General features: G+C 33.5%; 1 protein-coding gene across 1 annotated transcript; it reads right to left on the bottom strand.

Annotated features, from left to right (window-relative positions):
• Positions 1-8,707: 8,707 nt before the first annotated feature.
• Positions 8,708-11,529, bottom strand: LOC105973333 (putative late blight resistance protein homolog R1B-16). The gene is given in 2 exon segments (XM_012998354.2): positions 8,708-11,145; positions 11,147-11,529. Coding segments are annotated over 2 exon segments (2,652 nt in total). The 5' UTR covers positions 11,465-11,529; the 3' UTR covers positions 8,708-8,811.
• Between the last annotated feature and the right edge of the window lie 6,034 nt (positions 11,530-17,563).

The following is a 17,563-nucleotide window of genomic DNA, read 5'->3' as shown; positions in this document are numbered from 1 at the left end:
ATATATATGTATATATATATATATATATATATATATATATATATTATAGTTTTATCATATTTTTTTATATTAAATAATATATATATATATATATATATATATATATATATATATATATATATATATATATATATATATATATATATATATATATATATATATATATATATATATATATATATATATGAGTAAACTGCAAAAAGTATCCCTATGTAATCTTCAATTAGCAAAAATCCCCCTGTGAAATTTAGTCAAAGGCAAAAACCCCCGGTTGACTTACGTGTGGCTCACTCGCGGGTTGCGCGACTGGTAGTTGGTTTTTGGACGTGAAATGACGAAATCGACCCTAAAAATGTATTTATATGTATATATATTATATGTATATATATTTTCCTTTTAATTTGATTGTTTAAAAATTAAAATATTGTTAAAAAAATAGTAAATATTTAAATTCAAAAATTATTAAAAAATTGTTAATCAAATTAAGTATAGATTTTTTTAAATACATAATAATGGAATTTAAGTTTTCTTTTGATGTACAGATAATTTAAAATATATATATACAAAAATTATGTGATAATAAAAATAGAATAAATTAAAGACCCTATTTTACCTTTATAATTAAGATATAACAAAAATAAAATAATTAAAATATTTTAAAAATATAATAATTTATTAATTGCAAAATCCCGGGGGTATTTGTGTCTTTTTATATGAAGTCAACACTCAAATGAGAAATGGGCCGAGTGTGCTATTTAAATAATTTCACAGGGTTTTTTTTTGCTTATCATAGGGGGGGTTTTCGGTATTTAGGGATTACACAGGGGTACGTTTTGCAGTTTACTCATATATATATACACACCGCCCACCGCCCGCTAAGTTCCGCCCATGTATATAGCGACGCCCAAAAAATCCGTTTCAACAATATATATTTAGTAACGTCGGTTGGCGACGTATAATAATTTTGTTTCTAAAATAAATAGTTAGCAATGAATGGAACGACGAAATATTTAGCGACGTTGCCTCAACTTGATACCTTTTTTTTTTTTAAATAATTTAGTAAATTAAATACTATGTCGTCTATTTAATACTCTTTGAACTGCCAAAATATGTATGAGGAATTATAGAAGTGTTGTTTATACAACGAATATGCTAAGATGGAGTAAGACATGTTCTCCTAACATTAAAAACAACAAAAAATAAATTACAGGAAAGAGGTATTTGACGGAGACTTATGATGAATAGTATATATTTGATCGATGACTTTAGCCTAGTCTAAGTTATATCTGATGCATGTTGCTTATTACATGCTTCCCACAAATTGCCTTAGTTGTTTAGAATGAGATGTTCGAATTTTGAACAAGGTTTCAACTTTAATATTCGATGAATTTGAGAATCTCGTTATGATCATGACTGCTTCTCCTTAATTTGCAACTTGCAAGGTGGTTTTGCTTTAAGTTGAGAAGAAGACTGTAATATAAGAACAACTTTTTTGTTTCTCAAATTTTTATTGTGTTACTTTTATTTTCGTGCAGCTATAATTATTTGTGTTAGATTCGGTTTTTGTTACTATTATGTGCTGTAACTGTTTGTAAAACAAAATTAAACGAAAGGCAAAATTTCCACGTGGTTCAGATACAAACGTATCCTAATCCACGGCAACCTGCAAACAAATAAAATATTAATTTCAGTTTTACAAGTACAATAACTGGACTTATTAAAAACTAAAGGTTGCCTTCCCTCTTTACTCGAAATTGTGATTTTAAATTTGCAGTACCTCTTTACAACGCCGAATACCTCTTTACAACGCCGAATACCTTAGTCAGCGGATCAACCTCCTTCTGAAATTTTTTAAGCTTCTCTCCCAAAGAATCAATATTCTTTCTGCGTAGAAGAAAACTTTGAGTCTAATTAGATTCCAAGGGTTATTAACCAATTTGTATTTCAGAGATGCGAATTCCTTTTTATAATTAATTTCCATCTCTTAGTTCTTAGCGTCTCTAACCAACGCACTGGGGTTTATTTGACTCAATATAGAGATCATGAATTAAATGTGAATCAAAGTAGAGATCATCAATTAAATGTGCACGTTAGTTATCTAGGGATTAAGAGGTTAACTATTTTTTTGTAAACTAGAAACAATGTAGTTTCATATTTAAACAGTAATTAAACAATTATTTCATTTTGTCCGATTTAACACACGTCGGGTGTGCTAGTACAATAAATCAAAACAATAACTACAAAAGTTATTCTCTGTTTACCGTGATCAAGACCAATCACTTAAATATTGTGCTACAATATTTTACCAATGGTTAGTCCAATTTCATGTAAACTGTGAACATTAATCTTTATATTCTAAACGAACTTTCAAAATGATATTTTTTTTGCGTAATACACCATTTGCAGTACTATTAGAATAATACACATTGTACAATTAATTGATTGACTATTAATCAATACATAATTAAAAATACTTAAAACATTCATGCATTGGTTCTGACAAATGACTAAAATAAATAAATTTTATTAAAACTTGATTAACTTCTAATTAATCTATTATCCTAAACATGTTGATTGCCGGCTCCCTCACTTTTTGTCGGAGCCGGCCCAAGCCCAAGGCGAGCAAGGCCGTCTCCTTGGGCCTCCGAAAAATTGCAATTTTAAGGGCCGCCGATTTTACTAAATCTATATACACGCACACATGTAAAATATTTTCTAAAACTGCATTTAGCTAAGATGGTAAAGAATACCCACAAGTGTAGCAGATCATGAGTTTGACCTCTAGGTGGACAAAATTGATTTTTCAGACTTTCTTTGCATTTTATTGGGTTTTTTTATGTCTTTTTTCTTCGGGGTTTCATATTTTTTAACTATTTCTATGATTGTCAATAAATATCGAGAATTAATTATGTCTCTCATTATCTATATTCTTTATTTTTTTAATCCCATGTTGTCTTTTTCTTAATTGTGTTTATATTTTGAATTTAATTATTTGACTCTTTTGTATTATATTGTGTACTTTGTAATTTCATAGGTTTGATATCCCTCGACACTAGAAGATGAATTTGTGGAATTGTAGTTGAGGAATGAGTTGATAAGTCATTATGAGGACGTTGGTACTTAAAGGGGCCTTGGTTTTTATTTTCGCCTCGGGCCTCCAAAGGCCTAGGACCGGCCCTGCTTTTTGCTCCCTTATTTTTTCCTTTTTCTTGGGAGAGAGGGAATCGAGGACTTTACCCTCACATTTTTCCTTTTGAGTTCTTCGTCGTCGTAACAGGAGAAGCACGGCTGCGCGACAGAGCCGGCACAAGGCGGAGAGGGGCCCGGGAGGATTTCTCAAATGCAGAGAAAGACAAATCGGAAGACATCCCTCTTAAGGAGAAGAAAGAATAAAAGGAATAGAAGCAAGGTTGGAAAGAAAGTATCTAGAAGGAAAGGAAAGAAAACTGGAAGTTTCGCCGGAGGAATCCTTGAGCATAATACGAAATCTGGAAAAAAATGGTGGTTGGAGAAGAAAGTGAAGCAAAAGGCCTTGAGGATCGGCTTTTATAGCCAACACACGTGAGGGACTCGAAGAGACACACGCCCAAAATCACATTTATCGTTGTGACAAGCGACGTTTCAGCTTTCAAAGAAAATAAATGTATCAAACACGCTTCCCTCCGTGACATGCGAGAAAGAAGTTGTCAAGCAACAAAATGCTAATCCCAAAAAATAATGATGGTCAAAACTCGAATTATTTCAAAAGTTCCCGCCTAAAAATTACTACACTTACTGAAGTCTTACTCGTCCTTTCAAAAAAAAATGCGAGTAGGGGGCTAGATTGCCATGAGAGTAACTCAAAGAGACGCCCCTCAATCGGCACATCTCGATTAATGTTGATGAACAGACCGAATGACAAGGAGGTGTATTAAAATTAAAATGTATTCTTAGCACGCTTCTCTTCAGAATTGGGCGACCAAAAAGCAACGGTCCAATCAATGCGCAAAATTCAAAAACATAATGATAGGGAAATCGAATTCCTCGCCCGGACATAATCAGACTCGCATATTTTCACTCTGCCTACTTGTATATGATTTCGAGTAGAGGACTAGTTGATCCGGATCAATTCCAGTCATTTCGGCCCATTGAGCAAGTCCAATCCAAAGAACGCCCATAAGAGAAGTAAGGCCTACATAAAGTGGTCGTTTGCGGAATTCGACATAATGAGACTCCCTCGAGTAACTCTGGCGGGTAAAGCAAACAGTAGATAACCTCTGTAACAAGAGCACGGTCGACTATAAATAAGCGAGGCACTCAAACTCCGGGAACATGTGACAGCATTTAATGCACGTCCACTCAGTTGTCAAGTTCAGAGAATGTTTGCTCCTTTTGGCTTGTGCGGCTATTTCACTGTCCACATGAAGTGATATAGAAAGAACTAAAATTGGACCGGAAATCAGAATTTCCAGTAATTTTATATACCATTCCAATTTCGTTCCAAATAAACTCGAAAGAATCAGAAATCGGAATGAAAAATACATTTCCAAATTCGGACATTTTTTAATCGGAATTGGTGGAATTCAAATATTCCATTATGATTTCCACCCCTACATAGTATACATTAGTCGAATTGGAAACGAAAGCTACATAAATTAGGGTTTAATTTCGAACTTAAAATAAAATTAGAAATTAAAAAAAGGCCAAATTACGGCCACCAAGTTAGGGTCAAATTACGAAAACCCCTCCTATTTGGGTAATTGCAGCCACCCCTCAACTATGTATTATCTTACGAAAAGACCATTCTAGGGGTAAATTTAGGGATGTTAATTCGATAAATCGAACCGAAATTTCGATAAGCCAACATTTCATACCGTTTACCGAACTGAATATCTGATTTAGTTCGGTAAATAATTGAATCATAAAAATATTTAAAAAGAGGGGTGAGTCGTAATTTGGTAATACCTGATGGTGGTCGTAATTTGCCCTAGAAAAAAAGAAAAAAAGGGGATAGATGGATTCGTTGTTGTGCAATGATGAGTCTAAAAAAATATTCTAGGTGTAAAATGGTAAAAGAGTATAGACCTGACATAAATCTAGAGAATATACATGTATAGGGAATAGATAGGAGAAGTAACTTTATCGAGAAGATCATCAGTTTTTACTTCTTTGGCGTCTCTACTTTTTGCTATTCACAAAGGCCAATACATAATAATACATCAAGAACAATATTATCAATTACAGCAACACTTCTCTCTCTACGGATTTGGTTTCTGGTGTGTTAAAATGGAAGGAGAAATAATATCAACGCATTTTTTCAACGTCATGGTGCCTGGTTTCCATACTCATTTAGTGAGCATCCTCTCTCTCTCTCTCTCTCTCTCTCTCTCTCTTATTTTTATTTTATTTTATGTTTTATGAGTAAATATGGCTTCTTCTAAGACAAATTCTGGATTGTTTGTATGATTAAATCAAGCAATCAATAAATTTAGTTATTCATAGTGGTTAATTATTTTTGAAAGACAGTAGATTCTGATGTAGTATGAATCAAAGGTTTGAGTCATGCTCATTATATTATTCTAAGATAAACACATCTCTAATTAATTATGACTCATCATTTGTTTATTTATTGCTTTGTATGTAATAAAAGAATCTGCCATCAGCCTTTTGCAATAAGCTAAAAGAAGAGAACTCGAAACGGGCGATATTGAAAACTCGTATAGGGAAATGGAAGATCAATGTGTGCAGAAACAACGAAGGGCTAATGTGTTTCGAAAATGGATGGCCTCAATTTGTCAATGACCATTGTTTGAGTATCGGAGACTTTGTAGTATTTGAACACACTGGTGACTTTAACTTCAACGTTTCCGTCTTTGATCACACTGCGTGCGAAAAGGAGTTATCTATTGAGTTGAAGAAAGAGCGCCGAGAAAACAACAAGGGTATGCGCGCACACATGTCATATTATCATGTGAGTATTTTGCATGCAGGAAAATGAGCTAAATTTTCTATGATGTAGGAGAATTAGACCACAATAGTCAAACCACACACTTTGTCTTGACAATGAAACCGTCTTTTGCTCGTAGACAACCAAGAGTGGTGAGTAAACTAAATTCACCGTCGTTTTCAAGATTTTAACAAATACGACCTTTTCGCTATATACGGGACGTTTTGAAGCGAGAATATATATGGTTGCATAACGATTTGTCTTGTAACAATGTTTTCATAATATCCCAATAGTGTTTGCGAGGTCAAGCAGTCTCGGTGATAAATCAAGTGCAACTCTACGAGATCCTCACAAAAGAGCATGGCCGGTGAAACTCGTGCTTGAAACAAACGGTCGGTCCCGTGTTCTCATGTGCAGAGGTTGGCACGATTTTTATGTATCGAACCAACTCAAGGACGGAGATATTTGTCGTTTTGAGCTCAATCACGGTTCGCGACAAACCAAAAATGCTGTAATGGATGTGCAGATTTCTCGAGCTCGTGTTTGAGAACTCAATCAGCTCGTTCTTGAAGTAATTTTGTGTGTGTGTGTGTATAATCGATTCCCCTTTGTAGAGCATTGGAGATTCTTGATTTGTCTTTTCATGCGCTAGTTTTCTGGGGATTTATTATCTGTTTTCTATTTGGGACACTTGACTTGATAGATAATAGGAGTACTCTATTGATGAGATCAGTTTGGCAAGCTTGGGTCAAACTTCCTATATTGGGCTTATTAAATAGTATAAGGATAAAATGTACGGGTTGAAAGAGATTTATTGGGCCCATCGACCCAATACACGTCAAAGATAGAAGCTCGCGGTTAAGGAGCTCGTCAACCCATCCGACCATGTCATAGACAAATCAATGGGATAGGTGGTGAGCTGAACGAGAGACATTAGAAGCAGAAAACTCAGATATTTTTCCTAAAGATAAGAAAAGTATATAAACTATTATTAGTAATGGAGCAATCAATGTAAATCTCGACCTAATTAAGACGAATTAAACTAGGAAGCGATTAGAGATATATTCCTATATAAAGTCTTGTAATAAGTCCGATCGAAAGACACGATTGAATATCAATAAAGAATACTTTATACTCTCTTCCAAACTCTCTCTCTCTTAATATTTATCTTTTTCGTTCGTCGAATTCATCTTCTCCGGCGAAAAAACGGTGTTTGATGGGTTTTGCGGCGGTCAAGGGAGTTGGGTTTAGAAGGAGGTCTTGAGAGTGTAGATTCTTCTCCATCATATGTTTTTGCCATTTTACATATCTGCCCTTTCAGCTTTTCATAAAATCCACGTGGCTTTTCACTTGGAAATATCTCCATCCCACATCGGCTTTCCTATTAGAAATTACCTCCATTAAATATATAGTCCAAGTGATGTCTCCTCGACTCTCGCACGTGTCGCGGTTACTGATTTGGGGCACCCTAATTTTATTTTATTTTTATTTTCAATTATTTTTTGTCATTCATTCATAAACAAAATGCTGTTGATTCTAACTACATGCTCCGATTTTCTCTTCTATTGGATGGAATAGTGAAAACAACAGTTAAATTATACTATTAAAAATATTTATTTGAAAAAATGCAACAATATTTAACAATATTTGAAATAAAATTTGAACATAACTAAGAATTAAGCTATTGAACAAAAAGACTAATAAATCAATGAACAATACATTTACTTATATACATTTATTGAATAATTACGAGTAAGAAGACATGTTAAATAATCAATAAATTCCAATAACTAATTATTATTTAATTTCTGCACCATTAGTTTCATAGAATGTCTATTATATTTATAATAAATTTTAAGAAATCAATACATAATTAGTTGTAATCTTAAGTATTTTAATGTACTTCAGCGCATTAATTTTTTTAATATCTTCATTTTACAGTATTTATTATTATTTTTTTATTTTCCAATAATTTAATTTTAGTTAATTTTCAATTTTATATGATCCAATAATAGTTAGATTGTCATGTTATTTATTCTATCAAAAAAGAAGAAAAAAAATTAACTATTGCATTGAATTTTCAATTGATTTTTACATGGTTTTGTACAGTAAACTATGCATATCTCTATGTGATATGTCATATAATGTTGTTTTTATTCCTTGAAGATGACTGCAAATGCATCAAGAAACACATCACAAATATGACTTCCTTCTCAATTTTGTCTTTTCTTTTGTTTTTTTGCTTGTAGTAAAAGAACCTGTCGTCAGCTTTTTGTGAGAATCTAAAAGAAGAGAAATCGAAACGGGCGATTTTGAAAAGTCGTAGAGGGAAATGGAAGAAATGATGTGTTCAGAAACAACAAAGGGCTAATATGTTTCAAAGTTGGATGGCCTCAATTTGTCCATGAACATGGTTTGGGTGTCGAAGATTTTGTTGTGTACGGTTGAACACACAGGTTATTTTCACTTCAACATTTCCATTTTCGATCACGCTGCGTTGAAGAAGTTTCCTGTGGAACATGTTTGAAACAAATAATGGTAATAACCATACGTATAATTTTAGAATATCCCAGCATAATTTGTGAGGTATAATAATCTCAAGGAGAAATGGATCCTCAAGGAAGAGCATGGCCAGTGAATCTCGTGCTCGAGAAAATGGGTCGGTTGCGTGTCTCATTGGGCAAAATCTGGCTTGATTTTTTTTATGTATCCAACGTCGCAAGATTCGAGATATGTTTGTGTTTTCAAGATCAATCGCCGGTCTATACAGTCAAAACATGATTTAATAAAAATGCAGATTCCATTGTAAAAAAACAGGACATGAATCAAATCAATAAGTAGTTCAAAGTTCAAACAAGCTAATAAAAAAATTTGCAAATATTTTGCTACAAAATAAATGGACTGACATGAAAATTATTGCTTATGGAGGACTTTGATTGTTCTATCTTTTTCTGGAAGCTCTCCACTTGTGCCATCTCATGGAACACAACAAGAACTTGTAGTCCCTCATTCCCTGCATTCTCTTGTTCCTCCGCTATCTTCATTGCCGAAATGGCTGTGGACTCGTTGCAGCAATATAAATCGATAACTCCAAGTGTTGAAATTTCTCCAATATCTAAAGGGATCTCTTCCAATTTGTGTAATCTTCGAAGAACAAGTGTCTCTAGGACAGGATAATGAGAGCAATCTGCATTCCAGTTAACCAAGTCACAATGTTCTATCAAGAGGAATTTCAGGCGAAGGAATTCCCCTTCAATAGGATTCCACTCGTGTACTCCATCAGCCGAACACATATAATCCAACTTCAAAACTTCAAGATGAGGCAACGAGCCAATTTTTGTCAAATCTTCCCAACAAACCTTTGAACCATGCAAGCTCAACTTCTTGAGCGAACTCGGGAAAGTGAGGTTGTGCAGAAAATCATCCCGATGATACGACGAGCACTTTAGTGATTCAAGTTTATGTAAACGGCAAAGATTGTGGAGACCGTACTGGCACGATCTTTGCTTGAAACGAGAAAACCGTATGTTCACTTTCTTAACATTGTGGGCCCTCTTACAAGCCTCCTCACTCCACTCGAAGTCTACCACACTCTTGAGTGTGTGTAGATTTCGCAAAACAATGTCATCGTTTTGATAGCTCGGAGGAGGATCGGAAAGGTACAATGATTTGATAACCAGGTGCCTAAGTTGTCGCATCTCCCAAATTTGAGATGGTGCGTGAATCGACCCTTTAATAATTAGTGTTTGCATATTCCATAGTAGGGATATTGACTGAGGAAGCTTGCCAGAAAGATTTAATTTTGTATTATAGCGAAGATACCGCAAGGTAACTTGATCAAATATTTCTTTGGGCAACTTGATCTCCTTGTCATCAAATTCGTAAGATACGTTGCATACTCTCAATAATCTATTGTTAAACGGCAACATGCAACCCCTATCGGTACGTATTAACAAAGTACGAGTCGTAAGTGATGTTGATTTCAAAGCAGGATAGACTTGAGAGTGATGCACTATTGGAATTCCTTCATTTAATACAATCCGACGTCCCCCATCTATGCCTCGTGTAGTGCCTTCCATCATACAAATAAACTTGTCTTTCTTAGCTATCTTTAGACATAAGTCTCTAAGAAGATCATGGATCTTGCAAAGCCTAATTTTTCCGTTCGACCCCAAAACATGTTTCAAAATGAGATTTCTGTCGATGAGATTATTTACGTAACCTCGTGCAATATCTTCCAAACTTTGGTCTATGCTTGGTTTTATAAATCCTTCGGCAACCCAAATTTTGGTCAATTTGGACACATGTATCGCACTGTCTTCTGGAAAAATTGCCATGTAAAGAAAACATGGTTTAAGATAGGCCGGCAAATAGGTATAGCTCAAAGATAATATATTCAAGCAGTCATCTTCTTCTCCTGAATTTAGAATTGAGCTCAAATCTTTTGCAATACTTTTCCAATATTCTTGCGTCCCGCGGGACTTTCTAAGAAGCCCGCCAATCACAATAATCGAAAGAGGAAGTCCTTTGCATTTATTAACAATCCCCATTCCGATATCCTCTAATTCGGGAGGGCAACCGGCTTGACCAAATGCGTTTTCACAAAATAGTTTCCAACTTTTAACCTCGTCTAGCAAAGTTAACTCAAGGCACAAAGAACCATCAAAGTGAATAGCCACATTTGATAGCCTTGTAGTTACAACAACTCGACTTCCATTGTTGTTGTCAGGAAAGAAACGTTTCACATTCTCCCAAGCTTCAATACTCCAAATATCATCTACAACAATCAAATATCTCCGACCCCATAGCATTTTGTACAACTTTTCTCCTAATAATTGCTCGTATGTTTCGCTATCGATTTCAATACTTAGCCTAGAAAGAAGTTGCAAGAGAATTCCCCTGACACTATAGTTTTGAGAGATAGTGACCCAAGTACGAATATCAAAATGGTACAAAATAAGTGAATGTTCATAAGCATTTTTGGCAAGAGTAGTCTTACCAATTCCACCCATGCCAACGACCGGAATGATTTGCCGATTAGACGAATGTCCGGTGAGCTTGTCTAAAATTTCATTCAACTCTTCATCAAATCCAACCATACTATTCTTGTCGGCGATAAAACTTCTTATTGAAGTAGTAACCGGCATCGAATATGCTGGCGGCAAATCATCTATGGATCCACTAGTAATTTCCTCCTCGAACTCCATAACTTTTTTTCTCGACGTAATCCATGTCTTCAATTACCGTATCGAGGTCGAGCAAAGTAATCGAACCACCGTGAATTTGGTCGACTATATGAGATTCGATTACATCTTCGGCCGCGTAGGCTGCAGATGCAATTTGTCTCTCAAGAAGTTCTGCTTGTTTGCTTGCAACTCCATGAGAATAATTATCTCTCTCTATAAAATTTAGTAAGAAACTAACTTTCATGGCGAGAGATTGGATCTGGTTCATGTGAAGAGAGATTGAAAGGCGAGGATGCTTCTGGGTCTGATCCATTGTGTTGGTAAGAGAAACTAGAGCTGCATAAGCTGCCATCGATCTAATCAATCTTTTTTTCTGTTATTTGAAGAGAGGAAATTGTGCAACGACTTTTTGGCAGTGTGATTAATTATTTAGAATTCAACTGCCTCTACAGCTCTACTTGAAGGCTAGTGTTTTTAAATTTTTTTTTTATGGGTTTCGTTTTAGATTATCCTCATCAGCATGACAGCTCCTCTGTCACTTACTATTGAAGTGAAGACTTTGACTTAGTCTTGTCATGAAAAGTCAAATGTGCTTTGCTGCTATTTTGAAAGTGTTTGATTTTCGAAGTATGTCAAGAAATGGGTTTACACTTCCAACTAGACATGGCCACGGACGGGTCGGGTCCTGGTCCGGGTCGGACCCACTGGGTTCGGGTCCGACTTTTAGGGTACCCGAAACCAACCTGTGGGTAGGCGGGTCGGGTCCATCCGGGTCCGGGCCGGGTTCGGGTCCACCCGGTTTTTCAATATATATGTATATATATATATATATATATATATATATTTTTTATTAAACAAAAAAAACTTATATTGAAACTTGAAAAAATATGAGATTAATTTTAAATTCAAATTTTAAAAAATAATTGAATTTAAACGTTAAACAATTTTAGAAAGAAAATGAAACGATTAAGATCTTGAGACATAAACTAAATAAAATGAAAGTTGTAAAGATTGGATTATGGGTATTTATAAGTGAAAATAATAATTGAGAAATTTTTCAAAATTTCAAAATTTAAAAAAAAAAACAATATTCAATCTTTCTTTTATATTAAATCGTATTTTTTATATTTTTCAAAATTAAATATATATGCATTTGTTATTAGTCGGGATTTTTGATATTAATAGCAGTCAACATGACAATTAATAATTTATAAAACATTAGTTATACAATTATTATAATCATTTGATAGCATTATTATAACAAGAAATATATATAACATAAACAAAAGGTGCAAAATAATTATAATAAATAATGTTAAATAGATTATTAATTATCATATTCATTATTATTAAATAATTTAATTAAATTATTAAAAAATATAATATAATAAAAAAAATAAAAAATAAAAATTGAATGAACTTGAGCTTAATCCATTTAAATCTTACGATTCAATTCAAATATTTGAATAAAATGTAAATGTAAAAAAAAAAGATTAAATTTGTTATCTACGATTTAATTCTTACGATTTTTGCAAACTAACCCAATTATTAAAACATAAATCACATCATAATATTTTGATTATACTCGTCATATATAGTTTTATTTTTAAAGTAAGAAATTAATTGGAATGAGATATAATCTATTTTTGTTAAAATAAATATCATCTATATTTTTAAATAATTATCTTATGATAAAATAATCAATAATTTTAATAATTCTTGTTAACAATTGAGGTTAATCGATTTAAATTAATTGAAATGAGTTATAATCATATTTTTTAAATAAACATCTTATTTTATTTTTCACTCGAATTTTTCGCACTTTCGGTTTTAATAACATAAGTGAGTTTGTATTAAGTCAACGCGTTTGTTTATATATTGAATTGATTCAATACTTATATTTTTCAATAGTGGAGATTATAATGATATAATAATTAATAATAGATATTTTGAAAAAAGTTTCTTATATTGCATTTGTTAATAATTTAATTAAAATTACTTAATAACAATTAATATGAAAATTAATAATTTATTTAACATATTTATCATTTTACACCAGCGATTTATATTATATATATTTACTGTCTACATTTAAACAAAAATGTTGTTTGGTCCGGTGGTAAGAATAGTTTATTCTTCCCCATCTTGCCAGGTTCAAACCCCCTAATGTGCATTTTTCGTAAAAAAAAACCGGTTTAATACCCGGGTCCCGGGTCGGGTCCTCGGGCCATGTCCCACGGGTTGACCCGACGGGTCTCGGGTCCTGGAATTGGAGACCCGAAACCGACCCGGGCTTGGTCGGGTCCGGGTCTGGGTCCATGGTCAACGGGGCGGGGCGGTCTTCGGGTCGGGTCCGGGTCAAACCCGGCCCGTGGCCGTGCCTACTTCCAACTGTACCATAAGGTCATCTATAGTGAAACCCCTATAAACAATAATAAAATACTCCCTCATTTCCTTAATACTTATCACTTTTGCCATTTTTTTGTATTTCAAATTATTTGTCATTTTACGATTCCAATGAATAATTAATTGCAACCTTTTCAATTTTGCCCTTCCTCATTCATAATTAAATGAAATATAATTAGTTAAAAATCAATTAATGGCATGGGCATTTTAGTGATTTACTATATCTTTTGTTATTATTTATGCATATTTATTGAGTTTCTTAATATGTGTGTAACTACCAAAAGTGACAACTATTGAGGGAATGAGGGAGTGTTAAGGAAGTAAATATAATAATGTAATCAAATTTGAATCTTTGTATTTAATTACATTAATTTCGTATAAAATTGCATTAATTAAATATTAGTCATCATTTTTATTACGTTGTAAGATGTATTATTTAATTTAATTTGTATCTATATTTATATCGATAAAATAATACAAAACATTCAAGAAACATAAAACAAATAAAATTAACAAAAATACATAATAGATTGCAGTAAATTGAACAAGCTTGTTGGAACATCCCTCCAACTGTAGATATAAATAGATTAAAGAAAAAGACTTGTATAAAATTAGTTTTTACTTTTTCTAATACGGCTGAAGATCTCTATTTGTTGTTCAATAATCCAATCTTTACCTTCTTCTGTAGGTGCCGATTGAAGATCCATCAACATTATTTCTTGGTCGCGTTGTTTTTGTTGATGTTCTTGTTTTGCTGCAATTTCTATTCTCTTTGTTTCTATTTTACCTTGTAATTTATGTTGTTCGATTTCTCCTAATACCCTCCTCTTCAAAGCGACTCGATTGTTCTTTTCTCATATTAGAAAACTCCTCTACAAATAAATCGATGGAATTGAGATTTTTCTTTCTTCTAGCATTTTTTGCAGTTTTGCGACCATGATGACGTGGTAGTCCATGTACGCCATCATTACATACTCCATCATCAATTTCATGGCGGGTTGAAGTTGGAGTCGTAGTTGGGGCTGATTGATCAGATGATGGAGGTTGGATATTTGATGAATCTTCAATTTCATCATAATCCAAATCAATTTCAATCCTTTTTTTTTGGAAAGTTTTTTTTCTGCTTTCCCTTCTGCTCAATTGTATAATTATACCATTTGGAAGTGTCTTTCAAAATCATCCAACAAGAGTCATATTTGAATTGATGCTCTTCTTTATCATTATATAGTTGTTTTGTGATGGTGGTTGAGAGCTATACTCACGATTGATTCCATAATTGAAGGGAAAACGAGGATTCATAGTAAATTGAGAGCCTTTATTGTTATAAGTAAACTGGATGGATGAATGATAACATCATGTATAACTATATTTATAGTCTTTTGTATATAGATTTTAACAAGTGGGTAGATTTTGTAGATAGATATTTTGTGGATAGATTTTGTTGATAGATTTTTAGTGGATAGATATATGGATAGATTTTAAGTCGATAGATTTCTCGATTTTCTCAATTTTAGTGTTGTAGAAGACGTGTGCTTCAGAAAACCTCAATTATTTTTCTCAACATTTCAAACTGTCTATAAGTACATTATTTTCTCGATTATCTCAATTTAGAATATTTTGTCAATTATCTTTTACTTTTTTCCAACTCTAATTATCTCATTGGATAGATTTTGTGGATAGATTTCTCGATTTTCTCAATTTCAGTGTTGTAGAAGACATGTGCTTCAGAAGACCTCAATTATTTTTCTCAACTTTACAGACTGTCTATAAGTGCATTATTTTCTCGATTATCTCAATTTCAGATATTTTGTCAATTATTTTTTACTTTTTTTCCAACTCTAATTATCTCATTAGATAGATTTTGTGGATAGATTTCTCGATTTTCTCAATATTAGTGTTGTAGATGACATGTGCTTCAGAAGACCTCAATTATTTTTCTCAACTTTACAGACTGTCTATAAGTGCATTATTTTCTCGATTAGCTCAATTTCAGATATTTTGTCAATTGTTTTTTTACTTATTTTCCAACTCTAATTGCCTCATTGGTTTCCGAACCTCAATTATTTTCTCGAGTATCTCAACTTTAATCATCTCATTTTTTTTTAAATTCAATTATCTTATTGGTTCCTCAACTTCAATTATTTTAATGATTTTTTTAACTTCAATATCTTGTTTTTCCAGCTTCTATAAATATTGTCTTCTGAGAAAATTGTATATGCACAATAAATTTTATCCCAAAATATGGTTTCTTCATCAGGATGATTTCCTTTGCACACATTAAATCATCTAGTTCTTCATCTTCATCCTCATCTTAAGAGGAGGAAGAACTTCTTTCTCTTAATATGGAGAAAGAATCTCAAGAAATGATTAATTTTATCCCTGGATTAATTTTAGCATCTGAGGAACAACCGCATCAGCGACAATTAGGGTTGTTCATGGGTCGGGTCGGTTGAATATCGGCCGATTATCGGCCCGACCCGACCAACCGACTATTGCCAAAATGTAAAACCATTACCGGCCCGACAATTGTGAGTCGGATAACAGTTGGCAACCGACTTTGTCGGTTGGCGAAATAGTTCAATTGCAAATTATTGGCCGATATCGGCCACAGTAAAAGAAAAAAAAAAAAAACAGATTTGCTGCTTAGATTTAGAGGCCGATGTGCCGGTGAGCTTCGTCATTGTACAATTTAAAATATTCTAATTATTAGAAATCTGGAAATTAATTTACACACACACATCACAGAACACACACATCACAGAGTTAAAAAAATGGAAAGTTTGTACATTGAGATTAATTTTTTTTAACACTTGTGAGTCTCTTTCTTACACACACAAGAACACACACAAGTTAATGAATATTCAATTTCATTTTCCTTTCACACAGTTAGTATGGAGAAACATAAAATCTAAGCAATAATCATCCGTTTAAAAAAAAAAATCAAATTAAATCATTCAAATGAGGAATTGCCCAATTTTAATTTGAGAAAAAAACGAAAAAAAACCCTAGCCTTGAGTTTTTGCCCTTTAGAGTGTAGAATGTAGAAGATAAATAGAGAGGGCCAGAGGTGGAGAGTTGTAGGAAGTAGCAGCCCACCGGCGCTGGCGGCGATGACTGGTTGTGGCTTGCAAGAGAAGTGTCGGCGGTGGTGTTTATGTGGTGGAGTTCTGATTTCTGCTTCTGGATGTAGAGTTAGAGAGGAGATGGATAATTTAAAATTAGTATTTTAATATTTTCCAATAATTTAGTGAAGTCAAAGTCAAAACTCAAATGGTTAAAAAAAATATTATATATAAAAATAAAAAGTCGGTTCGTCGGGTAATATCGGCCAATCGACTTTTCAGTAAATTAAAAACTATACCCGACCCAACTAAACATGGGTCGGTTAAAATTATCGGCCCGACCAAAAAGAGTCGGTTGGTGGGCAATTATCGGCCACAATAGTCGGGCCGATAATGGGTCGGTTGTCGGGTAAAACCGACCCATGAACAACCCTAGCGACAATATATATATCGTGATCGCGAAGAGAGTCATAACTTATTATGGAAAGATTATTTTTCTGAAACTTGTACTTTTCCATCATCTAATTTTTGCATGCATTTTAGGATGCGCATGGAGTTGTTTCTTCATATTCAAAATGATATTGAAAAGCATAACAAATATTTCATCCGAAAGAGACATGGACGTGGTTGTCTTGGCTTCTCATCTATTCAAAAGATAACTGCTGCACTTCGGATTCTTTCTTATAGAGCACCCGCTGATTACCGTGACGAATTTTTGAAGATAGGGGAGGCGACTGCTAATTAAACTTTAAAAGAGTTTCGTTCATCGATAATCGAACTTTATGAAGAACAGTACTTGCGGTCACCAAATGCACATGATATCCATCGTCTCCTACAAGAAGGTGAATCCCGAAGTTTTCCAGATATGCTTGGATCTTTAGATTGTATGCACTGCCAATGGAAATTGTCCAACTGCTTGGCACGGCACACACAGGGGTTACCACCACAAACCAACTTTAATTTTAGAAGCAATTGCATCGCAT

Source organism: Erythranthe guttata, chromosome 4 (genome assembly GCF_056151865.1).
Source record: "Erythranthe guttata isolate IM_541 chromosome 4, IM_541, whole genome shotgun sequence".
Lineage (NCBI taxonomy): Eukaryota > Viridiplantae > Streptophyta > Magnoliopsida > Lamiales > Phrymaceae > Erythranthe > Erythranthe guttata.
This window is presented reverse-complemented; position numbering and strand designations above follow the sequence as displayed.